General features: G+C 40.0%; 1 protein-coding gene across 3 annotated transcripts in view; it reads right to left on the bottom strand.

Annotated features, from left to right (window-relative positions):
• LOC146461036 (18S rRNA aminocarboxypropyltransferase-like) overlaps positions 1-12,544 on the bottom strand; it is a 17,225-nt gene extending 4,681 nt beyond the window's left edge. Inside the window, exons 1-8 of one of the 3 annotated variants that reach the window (XR_014857512.1) lie at positions 12,270-12,544; positions 11,096-11,151; positions 9,569-9,905; positions 7,686-7,755; positions 4,852-4,961; positions 3,872-3,929; positions 462-2,299; positions 1-429 (exon numbers count right to left, since the gene is read on the bottom strand). The exon at positions 1-429 is cut by the window's left edge and continues 4,681 nt beyond it. Coding sequence is in view for 2 of the 3 variants with exons in the window: in XM_085087497.1 (XP_084943623.1) it covers positions 1,909-2,299; positions 3,872-3,929; positions 4,852-4,961; positions 7,686-7,755; positions 9,569-9,905; positions 11,096-11,151; positions 12,270-12,396 (1,149 nt within the window). In the remaining variant the exon portion in view is untranslated. Of the gene's footprint in view, positions 2,300-3,871; positions 3,930-4,851; positions 4,962-7,685; positions 7,756-9,568; positions 9,906-11,095; positions 11,183-11,227; positions 11,570-12,269 lie in introns of those variants that run through there. The other 2 variants (XM_085087497.1, XM_085087498.1) reach the window with 2 other exon arrangements.
• Between the last annotated feature and the right edge of the window lie 541 nt (positions 12,545-13,085).

Genomic DNA, 13,085 nt, shown 5'->3' with positions numbered 1-13,085 from the left:
TAAAACCATACGGAGAAAGCAGAACTTAGTAAGTGTTCTTGGTATCCATACAGAAATCTGGGGTTAACCATACATTTTTCAGAGATAATTAATCTTCAATTTGGGAAAAAAAATGCCATACATGGCTTGGTATTTTAGCGCTTTTTAGAATTATTATTGCTTAATTATCGCTAAAAAAAAAAAAAAAAAAAAAAAAAAAAAAATGCGTGGTTACCCCTAACTTTCTTTTTGGATTTTAATAGTCCTTGCTAAGATCTGCTTTTCCCGCATAGTCATAAACTGTGAAAAAATACTACTGTATTAGTAGGCACCGTCCTTAAAGTCTATAAAGCTTTGTAACTAGAACTGAAATCTTCGTACTGAACATCAGCCAATAAGGTTAAACCTATGTCTATATACACGGTCTCACCCTAAGGAATGAATCATTGACTGCTTAAGCAGAACGGAAGCGGAATAAGAACTGACCTAGTGTAAACACAAGTCACCCAGGCTCACTAAGTGACGCACTTAACCACAGGCCTCGAACCATCGATAAAGTTATTGCGTTCGACGTAGAAAGAACGCAGTCCTAATATAGATTGAACTCGAGATTGTATGGGACAGTCGATCGATCAACGAATGGATCTTGGGACGCATATCTGGCATCCCCCACAGATTTTGCAGGGGCGGATGACATCATCACCAACTTGGCAAAGGAGAGAGAGCCTGGGATCGAGATCATCGAACGCACTCCCCAATCTTTGATTATCACTAGTATAATTTGTATGGGGAAAGTGAAAGACGTATTTAACATTCAGAACCATTTCAAATGCGTACGCCAGCCCTCTTTTCGATAGTTTTTTTCTTGCATATTCTTCAGGCCTTAATCTACATGAACTCATAGGCATTTCTTTCCTGGTGTTTTTTTTATAGTTCCCGATTATAAGAGTTAATATACGCAAAATATTACACTGACACTAAAATGTGCTAAAAGTCAAATAAAGTTTTCATTTTAACTCATTCTTTGGTGTTTTCTTTCGCTATAAAGTGTGTTTACTACAGTCGAGGAATTGTGCAGACCATAAGAAGCGTTTCTGAATGAACCACTATTCCACCCCGATCGGAGAAGAGAAAAACAACTTATACAGTACCTGCGCCGCGGTGCGAATTTCTAATTCAGGGACTGGGAAGGAGCTTTGTGATTGGCTTATCCTTTTGCTTGCATTTCCGATTCCGATCAACTTGTTTGCACTAGATCACAAGCTACAGAGTCATAAGCGAAAACGTTCTGATACTTTTAATTTCGATGCTGTCGAGCTTAAGATTCCGATTACGATTCCGGTTTCCTTATGCTTCACACTCAGTTTCCGAAAAAGAAAAAAACTGACACACACTCGTCGAGCTCAGGGATTTTTCTCTTGGGTAGGGCAAATACCGAACACGAAGCGGAGCCCTTAGATCGGAAATGAAAAGCGCGGACTGACTGTGAGATAATCTAAGTTGCCAGCCACTGTTACGTGTTTCGGCGAAACTACTGGCTGGCAAAACGAAAATTCATTTGAGGTGAATCACATCTTCAAATATATGTTTTCGGAAAAGCTTAATCACCTGAGATATTTGGATTCGTCCGGAAAAACGGGAGTTTTCTTGAGTAAAAAGGAACCTCCAATAATTGCAAAATGGTTTGCTCCACAAAAAAAATCTAAGGATGTTCGGAAAGACAATCCCTAAGAAGCTCGTAAATCCAATCCCTTAAAACTTTTTACATGGCAAGCGACGGTTTTCGCTGCCATTCAGTCTCAGATTCATGCAAGGCATCGTGTGAGTGAAAAGCTGGCGTGTATGAACTCCAAGCCCTTTTCATTTTGATCGACTCGATCAACTTGCAGCGCGGCTAATTTTGTTAATTTACAGATTATCAGCTTTACGCTATCTATCTTCCAGCTGAACCCGTCCAACTGTCTCGATTATACCAAGTGGACTGTCCTCTGATGACGAATCAAACTTCTTTTGCTGACTCAACAGTCTTTCTTCGTGGACGCTGTGATATGAGAGTTCGTAGTCATAACGACCACCACAAGCACCCTTTTCGTCGGTTGGGTCTCCGAAGCCATCGTTGTTAAATTCCTTTTCAGCGATTTGTTCATGTTTATGTTGAATGTCATCACAGTCTTTGGAAACATCATTACCTTCGTAATCCTCTCTTTCTTGATTCTCATCAACATTATCTTCATCACTGTGACTGCCGTAGTCACCATTTTCGTCACCATCATCAGCTCCGCCATCACTGTCACCACTTTCACTATCAGTTGATTCCTCGCTAATAAAAAATAACAGTGGATCGCTTTATTAATTCTTTGCCTGCACAGTCGCACACGAACCACAGGTCACCGACGCGGCTCCCACCTGGATAACACCACTGAATTACTTTGAAAGCATTTAATGTAGGCTAATGTACAGCAGACTTTTTCTCGCAATCATATTGGTAAGTATTCCATACAGACGAATCTCCCGTAAGCGGATACCCTCAGGACCAGAAAAGGTGTCCGCTTATGGGAGATTCAAATTGTAGTGTTTGTTTAGCCTGTTCCAGGCTCCTAGAGAGACGCGCGAAGGAGAGTGTAGCTGAGAACATGACCAAGTGCTCGCTTACGAGAGGTGTCCGCTTATGGGAGGTTCAAAATGTAGTGTTTGTATGTTGCTGAGAACATGACCAAGTGTCTACTTAAGAGAGGTGTCCACCTACGGGAGGTGTCCGTTAGCGAAGGTTGGACTATACAAAGAAGAGAAAACATGACAGATGAATTGTTCAATCAGTGACTGAGGTGTACTCAGAAAAAGAAAACCCGAGTTACCCTAACAGGAGTCGAACCTTTGACAGTTGCGATTACTAGTTCGGATGCTCCAGCACTGAGCTACAGGAGACTCGTGAGAGTTAGGTTCATGGGACAAATATCCAGCATACTGCTAGGATTGGGATGTCGATGAGGGGTATGTGTGAAAGAAAATGTGTGGGGAGGTTTACCGCTTATGATCCTGTTAGCTATAATAGCCGGGGTAATACCCCTGGTAGGGTCAACCTTGCTAGGCAGGTTCCAGGTGAAGGGGCCACAGAAATATAGCAACTAGTCCTTCAGGTTATGAGATGAGTGACGGGCTTATGACCTTTTCCCGTAAAATCTTTAAGTGTTACTGAAACCGGAAGGCCTTATGTATAAAACAGAGGATTATTCGTAGTTCACCGTACAATACCATACCATACCATACCATACCATACCATACCATACTCTACCGTTACCGTAACACACCTCACCATACGGCACTGTACCGTACCGTATCATGCCATACCGTACCACACCACACCTCACAAACCGTATCGTACCATATTTTGTAAGTACTGTTATTATTGTGCATTGTACTTAGTTGTATTTTGTCCATATTGTAATTTTTCTACTTTCCACCTACACATAACAGGTCAAAACTGTGCCGTCAAATTTTCAATTAGGGGAAGCCTGGACGTCATAAACTCTCGGCTTCTGGGTCAGACTTCCCCGTCACCAAACAAATGTTGTACTTATATCAGTAAATGTGACAAAACGAATAATACTAAACTTTCTTCCTTTCTTCCTTCTTATGTTGTCTTATGGTACGATTCCAATGAGCTCGAGGTAGATTTACTTTCATCCAAGATGATCGCAGAATAAATAACTGCAAAATTGTCGTAAAGTTATAATGATCATGGATATTTGCCCAGATAACAAGCCCGATTCAGTCGGAATTTCGTCCGACCTGGAAAACGTTTTTTGCCAGTGTTCGTTCTCCACCAAATGGAAAGCAAGCTAGTTTATCTCTTTAACATTTGCAGAGAAGGATTTAAAATGTTCATACGAACCTTAATATGGGCCGATTAGGATTGCAATGTTCCTTTGTCATATCAATGTCCATCAGATCTGTCACGGAATCAAAAGACGCTTAGACGTAAACAAGTGATAGATATACCTTATTATTAAAGCCGACTCATTGGATGACACAGTTCCAGAGATTTGATTGGTTTAGCGGCCATGGTATATGAGCCACTATCTTACGCCCCAATAATGAAAATATCACCAGATCAGCAAGATTTAGCGATTTTTCTTGGTTGTTTTTAGTAAAATAATTTTTCCACTCGCGCTTGTTGGATATGAGATGATTATAGCCAACTCGGCGCGTATCACATCTCGTACCCAACGTGCGCTTGGGAATAATTAGTGACTATAGGAAATTAACGTCCCATGAAATAAACGCCCAGTAAAAGAATTGGCGTCTTTGAGTGTTAATTTCCGCAACGTTTACTTTTCAAAACTTTTTGGGTAAGGGCAATCCAAAGCTTTAACAGAAACTCTCTCTCTTTTTTTTTAATATTTCAACCTCCCAATTCATGGTTCGGGGTATTTTAAGTTCACTCTTGCGATCACAAATGTTATTCTCGGCATTCATTACAGCATATTTGGGCGAAATGGCTCTGGAATCATCAGCGATTAGCAATAAAATTTTAACCTTCTCGATCGCATTAATTTTCTTTATTTCAAACTCAACTGTGCTCCTTCCCTGCTGTCCTATTCTCGGTAATGAACTCGATCTAGCTTGCAATGGAGGCCCTAGCAGGGGAATTGTTAAAAAATATTAGCACGCGAAAAGATTCCCTCGCTTAAGCCTCGTGTGCAAGCGGGGCGAACTCGGTTGAACGTAGAGGTCGAACTCGAAATGTAGGGGGCGAACTTGACACAGGGCGAAACCTCCTGCTACCGCGCAAGCTAGTTTCAGTTGAATTCCGACAATAGGAATATGGTTTATTAAGGTTACTCTAGGCATGCTAAGAAACAGCATATTTACCTTGTGATGATCGTGTCTGTAGTTCTTTTTCACATTCCTGTAGCCACTGATCCTGAAATTCAACCACTTCTTTACTGGATTTACAGGCAGCATACCGATCAAGGAGAACCCTGAAAAGTCAACGAACAGTGAACTTGCGTGGCCACCCATTATTCTGCTCAAAAATCTTGGGACATTTCACTTTGCTCCTCCTCCTCCTCCTCCTCCTCCTCCTCCTCCTCCCTCTTCCTCCCTCCTCCTCCTCCCTCCTCCTCCTCCTCCCTCCTCCTCCCTCCTCCTCCTCCCTCCTCCTCCTCCTCCTCCTCCTCCCTCCTCCTCCTCCCTCCTCCTCCCTCCTCCTCCTCCCTCCTCCTCCTTCCTCCTCCTCCTCCTCCCTCCTCCTCCTCCTCCCTCCTCCTCCTCCTCCCTCCTCCTCCTCCTCCTCCTCCCTCCCCACTCCTTCTTCCCCCTCCTCCTCCCTCCCCGTCCCTCCCCTATCCTTCCCTCTCTGATTTGTCTCCACTTCCTTTAAAGTGTATATAACATAAGTAACTGAAATGATAGTCTCTATCATGTCGCTGTCGCCGTCAGAACAGTCTTGTAGATGTTTGACCACTTATATTTCTGGGCCCAGTTGTTCAAAGCCCGATTAAGCTGATCCTGGGTTAACATGAACTTTCATTCGAGTTGAATCACTAATCAATGAAGACTTTTCAAAAAGATTTTTGTTCCTCAGTTTTGACTAAGACTTTTTTACCACTAAATTAGCTTTCAAAAAACATTTTTAATGAGCGAGATGAAAACCTCGGTTAATTTTTAATCGTGGATTAGCGTTAATCGGCTTTCGAACAACCCGGCCCTGATTAGCTCTTTCCCAGATCCTGTGTGTACTAGCAACGTTTTCGTTCCCGGTCCTTTGCAGTTTATTCTTTACTTGTATATGACAGAATTATTTTATTTGCTTGATCAAATATGAACGTTGTTCTCGTATGAAAGTCGAAAAAAAATCCTCATCAATTTTTCTTCTCCATTTGAGGCGTATAAAAGCGTCAAATTTCACGTCCAGTTGGGTACAATACCACGTAAGACAGGAGACTGAAGATAGTGTGGCTGTGACATCAATACAGGAACGCTTAGTCTTGCAGTTTCTCTATTCCTCAGTTGTTTCATTCTGAGTATTCAACAATCCCATTCATATTTTCATCAACACAGTTTTCTCCCTCTGCACATGAAAAACAATTGATACTAAAGGAATTTTTTTCCGATTTTCACACAAGAACAACATGAAGATTTGATCAAGCAAATAAAGAAAATTATGTCATATACACTTGTAAGTTCCCATAATATTTCAAAATCGATAGTCAGCCAAACAAACAAAACACAGCACCCCTTCAAATGACTTAGGATGCCTTCAACTTAAAGGGGCAGTATCATCTAATGTAGGATCAGTTTTGAAAAGCCAAAAAACATATCTGTATCGACGGAAATGTTAAAATAATGGTTCAGTTTTGTTAACAACAACCCTACTAGTGCACAAAAACTAGAATTAACTATTTTTGTCTGCGGATGGATAGGATGGAAATAGACCGCAACTTGAAAAAATTGGTCAGTTTTTTCAAGCTCATCCTGTGTTTTTGGGAAGAAATCACTAAAACTGATCATGGTTTGTTCTTCATTGTAGAAATCAATTAAGATTTTCCTCCCGGTACTCTAAGAATGACAAAAATTCATGTTAAAGAAAAAGTGTTTTTTCAAATATTTTAGCAGTTTTGATGAAAATACAGCAAAATAAATGTGACAGTGTTCCTTTAAGCTTAAATCACTGTGCTTGACAGGTCTCCAAAAATGAATTTACAACATTGGGACAAAATTTATTGTTGACAAGTACCTACACTGGTTTTAGATGTACCTCAGTTTTTTTTTTTAAACAAAATCAAGCTGTGAAGTAGCATCTTTTGCTAGTTTGTGACTTGACATTGTTGCTTTGCAGCTAAACTTTGTCAGGGAAGAAAGGACAAACGACTCAAAAACATTGAATGGGGCAAATAAACATTGATTGATTGATTGATTGACTCTGAGACCAGGATAACAAAATATGACAGAAGTCCAGCAAATTCAGTCACATATAACGCCCATGGCAACTTAACCTTTTCACTCCCATGATCTAAATGTTAATTCTCCTGACTGGGTGCCATACATTTCTTTTAAAGTTAGTTCACACAATTTGGTGTTACTTCATGGACCATTATCATGTACAGTAATTGATGATATTCTTTATTCTCGTCACCTTTCTGGTTGGCAATGTATTGATAATGTAAGGAGAAATTACAAAATCATCACTGCTGGGAGTGAAAGGGTTAACATAATCTCTGGAACGTGTGTATTTATAATATAAATATATTAAATAAAAAAAATACAAAGTCATGACTTTATTTAAGTGTTGAAGTATTAAGCTTTGTAGCACTTATATAAATCAGTGAAATAAATATACAAAATTAACATAGCATTAATTTTGTTACGAATCCCAACTGGTGGGAGGCAAATGAAGACAAAGCGTGGCCTTGGATTTGAAAACGGGGCTACTGTAAACAAATCAAAGTGGTCAAAGTGGGACTCGAGCCTGGGACCTCTGCGTTACAAGTCTGGCGCCCTGACCACTAGGCCACACCACCTCCCTTAGAAACAAATATTGATTAAGTGCGAGACTGCAAAGTACCTTGGGAAAGGAACCAAAGAAAGCTATTGTGTGGAAACATGTTGATTGTTGTTTACACTTGTTTAAATGTTACAAACACAGAACTCTTTCACTCTACACTTCCATTTCTTTGGCACTTGGAAGCTTCAAGTACATTTACCTGTTTAAGGTATAAAATGAGGAGCCCCATTTGAATCGTTTCAGGAGGACTGCACCTAGATCTTGCTGACCTGTGGCAGCAAACAAAACACTCCTTAAACCAATGAAACATTGTTACCATGATAATTTAAAATACAAAAAGATTAATTAGTATGAGTGAGGCCATCAATTTTGAGATATATCCAGAAATGCATGCTGATGAGATGCACGAAACTGTATGATAGCCATTGCAAGGTGTCCCCTAACCTTAATTCTTGCTACAACACAAATAATTGTCAAACATGAAGTCATATGAAAATGACAAAAAGGTTTGTCTTATATGAAGTACCCAATTTCAGGGTTAGGTGCATTGTACAGTTCCATAAAAAATCTATACCCACTCCACGGAAGATTATAGGAAATTCCTAGGGGGAGGGGGGTCTTAAAAGTCAAAATTTAGAAGGAAAGTATGAAGCTAAACTGGTATTTACTAGGGGAAGGGGGGTGGGGGTGCAAAACAAAGAACGTTTCATGGGGGGAGTATCAATACGTTCTGGTTAACTGCACATTTCTGGACATGAGAGTCAATTTTGTCAGCATGCTTTGGGACAGTGTTGCCACATTCCACCATGCCATGAACAAATCCCCCCCTCCCACCCCTAAACAAGTGGCATACTTGGACATTCTGACACTCTGTAACAAGTGTTCCTTAATTTGCTTGCATTCACAAAGAATGAATTTATCACCTGGACAGTTTGTCAAGGGTGAATTCAGGACCTTAAATTGTACCTTGAGCTAATTACACAACGTTTCCATGCACAAATTAATGTTCTGGGGGTGAATCAAGGGTGGTCATTACTGAATAAGGCAGGGGCTTCATTAAAGGCAAGCCACCCAGCAAATTGACTGTTTGTTAACACAACTTTCCCCAGCTGGCTTTAATGGGCAATTCCAGAAAATATCCATACCCAACAACGAACGGCTTCCATGTTTTAACCCCCCCTTGCCTTCGGAAATTCCAAACTGCGTTACCCCCACCCCCCCCCCCCCATGCCCTTAGAATTCCAAAATCGTGAACCCCCCCTCTCCTTCAGAATTTCCGGTTTTTGTGGGAAGTACATTTTCGACTTTAGCAACACCTATATGAACAGACGAACATGAATTTATGCCTCTTCAGGGCTGTGATCTAGCGGCCCTAGGCGACAAGCTTTACTCTTCAGCGACAAGAAAAACCTACCGCTAGTGGCCAGGCTGTGAAAACTTCTTTTTAAGTCTGAATTTGGCTATAATAATAAACACCATTTACAGCAGTTTTACTCCTCTTTGTTTTCTTGTGCTGTTTTGACATTTACAAAGCAGAATAGCTCAAATTCAGACCTAAAATCTTTCAGCGGTCAAATATACCGTTGAGTCTTGTCGCGTCCTTTTATACGTCATGTAGTGTGCACGAAAAGTGTTCTCAAACCATATGCCTCATGTAGTGTACATGAAATGTATCATGATCTATGGATGCTTGTCCTCTGCTTCCGCGGTTATATGTTCGTGGATAATTTTATTTACGAACTACAAAAGTCCACTACAAGAGCGTTTTCAAGGAACTCACTCTACACTTTCTACTCCAGAAATCCCACCTGTGGAATTCACCAGTGCCTTCGGATATCCAATCGTAAATATCCCCCTCAGAATTCCATAATCGTGAACCCCCCCTCCCCTTCGGAAATCCTAAAAGCCGTCCGTGGTATGGTATGGATATTTTCTGGAATCGCCCAATATCTTAACCAATGTTTTCAATAAAAGACCATATCCAAGTTAACTACCCTGCCCAGGGGCAGTAACCTCTTACCCAACGGTTCAAAATCTTAATGAAACCCCTAATAAGGTTACTCATCCTGCAAGATTACCTACCAACAATGTACAGAGTGGCAGCAAATGCCTCAACACAAGACAGTTTACATGGCTTTCCATAGTTAATGGGGTTTGCAGCAATCAAGTATGGCAACAGGCGCAAATGCCCTCCTTTCATCCTTGCAAATGGAGTAGTCTCCAACTTGGCCCACGAGCAATCAATTACCGCAAGTCCATGTTCCATGACGAGGGTATGGTCTTGGGGTGAAACACATTGTTTACCCAAGGGACTTAAAATCAGGCCATTGAACCTCTGAGAGAGTTTCAGAGTTTTCACAAAGCCAAGTCGTGAAAGTTTTCTCCCTGAACACTTCTTAGGGTCGCAGTGCTCTAGATCCTAAAAATACAAAATGGTAGTAAAACATTTATAAATTTCTTCATTAAAAGCACATAGTGTTTAAACTTTAGTTCAGCACTGGTTATCTTTTTCTCCTGATTTGCTACGTTTAATGTCAAGGTACAGTATTTAAAATGAGAGGAAAGAGTAGGATACTTTTAGGTCCCCTTCTCATCATACAAACAAAAATCTTTCAGTGATAGATTTCCCACTTCAAACAAGAACCCACAAGATTTCCTAGAAAATACATGCTCCAACCTTGACTGATTACTAACATTAAAGAATGCAACCTCAACCTTTAATAGATGACTGGAATAAATCACAAAATTCATAGTATTGGTCCTAAGTTGATTTTTGCAGTCACCTGCGAGCATAAATATTAAATCATGTTGATGCCAGCGTTTTGCACATTAGAATCAGATATTTCATTTAGTGAATCAGTTTATTAGAGTGGATTTTCAATTGAGTGCGGAAAGTAACTTTGCATTTGCTTTAGTTTTGCTTTACTTTGGTTTATAAAACTCACGCCACTTTCTCAATCAACGAGAGGCAATACCTAAACCAATCGTTACTCGCTCACACATGCTTTGTGCGCTCGGTATGGCTGACATGTGTTTGCTTCAAATAGTGATTGGCTCATTGCGTTGTTTGTGTCTTTTGTGATTGGCCAGTGAGTGGAGTATCATTTGTTTCATTGGTTTTGGTTTTACAACCCTCAAATGAAAACCACTCTGTATCTACACGTCTTATTTTGCACTGCAAGTAGCCCAGATAAATGGAATACTTGCAAACTGTTTAGATGCCTAGGCATCCACACTTTTTAACCTGAACTGCTTGCAAATGCCAACTGGCCATTTTAAATGGTGTTTTCTACATAATTTACATATTTAAAAATAATAAAAAATCTTAGTTGATAGATGTATTTTTCAGTCAGTGACACAGGCATGTACTCAATAAATTAAAATCCAAATTTTCCCAACACGAGTCTCCTGTAGCTCAGTGGTAGAGCATCCAAACTAGTAATCCGAAGGTCATAGGTTTGACTCCTGTTCGAAGAGAACTTGGATTTTCTTTTTCTGAGTATTCCTGTGTCATAGAGCTGGCATTATAAAACATAACATTACAATAATTCTTTCGCATAAAAAATCTTGTTCATCAAGCTTATTGGAAGCAGCCTTGAGCTAACTTACCCACATAGCCAAAGGGAAAGGAAATCCTCGTCCATAGTCCTTCACGCCACTCTCGTCTGAAATTTTGAAATGCAAACAGAGATGAAACTTGCAAGATAGACAAATTGGATGTTCCTGTCACTTCAGTGAGACATTATACGGTAATTTGAATGTTTAAGAAAAGTTGCTGACAGAATAGCATGAAGCATGGCTTGCCACATGTTCACTTTCCCATAATTTTTACATATGCACCACTTCTACTCAACTCACTTGACATGCATGTTCAGCCACTGCCAATGCATCTTGTATTTTTTTTAAAATAAAAAACCTTTACACTTCAATAGAGTCTACTGCATCAAATTTATCTTGAGTCGTGAGAAAGATCTCTTAAGGACTGCTTAAATGCTTTGATGTTTATACAAATTCTTCCAACTGGTACTATACAAAATATATGCAGAAATGTGAGGAGAATATGACTTTCGATATTGGGGTCTAAAGGCTCAGACAACCACATGGATCAGGGTTGGAAATGTTGTGGTTCAATATCCGTGGTTCAATTTTTATTTTCCTTGGTTGTGTATATGGTAACATATAATAATGAGTATAAAATAAAGGAAAACTAAAATTGAACCAAAAATAAAATTGAACTACAACAGCTATGTGGCAACGCAGTGAGAAAGAAGAACGACGCTGAGTTATACTTGATTGGCTAGGGGTGGTCTTTCTCATGGTGTAGCCACTATTTTCTGGGGAAGAGCTTCAGAGTGACAGGGTATTCTGCAGTTAAGCCCTAACCCTCTTTCAAAAACAGCGAGCGTGAATAAAGTTTTTTTATTAGTCGCATTAGGTATACATAATTAATGTATGGGGCTGTACGGATTAAATCCCCGGGGGTGGGAACTGAGAAATAATATATATAAATGGTAGCGCCCTTTTCAACAATATTATTTGATTCTTAAAATATTTATTTTTATAGTAAGCTTAACTTATAGTCTTTTATTTTATTAGTGCATAAGTCTTATTTGTAAATTGGTAATTATTAACTTTCTAGACTTTTATTCCTCAATGCTATGTTATTACCCTTTTAAAGTTAGGGATCCCATTGATAACAGTATTTATTTAGAAATACTGAAGGGATCATCCTGACTGAAATAAATAAAAGTATCTGTTCTGTTCTGTAAACAAGCTTACGTACCTCGTGTGGTGTCTTTGTCGAAACTCTCGAAATCATCCGTTCCGTTCCAATTATTTTCAAACCTTGAACTCTTGCTGAGTTTATGACGATGTGAAGCTTCTTTTCCTTTCCCTCTGTGTTTTCCCATTTTTGGTTAAAGCTTGTAAGCTCAATTCAAAGGATACGAGAGATAGCTAAGGGTTCGAGCCACACTGACCGCCATCTTTCTTGCAAGTAATGCGTTGGGACTGGCACGAGATATCATTCACAGGAATACCAGTATAATTGACGCCAGATATGATAGCAATGAAACCAACAGGCTACCTAACTTACTGCTTGTGTTACAGTGCAATAGCGGTGGTCGGGCCGCAACGACCATCACATAATTTGAACAGTGTTTGAGCCAGGGTCTAAGTGATCTGAGGATTACATTGATGAAGACTGAGAGCCAGGCTAGAATCTAGGACTGAAAACTCGACTGCTTTCCGCCAGTAAGCGGCCCGCTGACTCAGGGCAGAGCAAGAGATTTCAAACTTTATTAGTTTGTCTTGAGTTCTTCTACACAGTTAATCCACAAAGGTAAAGGCCATGACATAGATATAATAGGGTGATATTAGTACAATAAAAACAAAATGGTCCAACTGGTGATAGAAAAAAAAAATAAACCAGTTACCGAGGCGTCAGTATAAAAACTTCAGGGTAGAAATTGGTGAGACGCTTTATTATGGCCCGTTGTAGCCTGAATTTCAGCCGTCTCCTCTAGTCGCAAACTCTCGGGAGTATGCAACCAGAGGAAATTCAGGCTAGGCCCGTTGAGGACTCCATTAAACCAGCCTA

The sequence above is a fragment of the Pavona decussata genome, unplaced genomic scaffold (genome assembly GCF_977016875.1).
Source record: "Pavona decussata unplaced genomic scaffold, jaPavDecu1.1 SCAFFOLD_202, whole genome shotgun sequence".
NCBI classification, from domain to species: Eukaryota; Metazoa; Cnidaria; class Anthozoa; order Scleractinia; family Agariciidae; genus Pavona; species Pavona decussata.
This window is presented reverse-complemented; position numbering and strand designations above follow the sequence as displayed.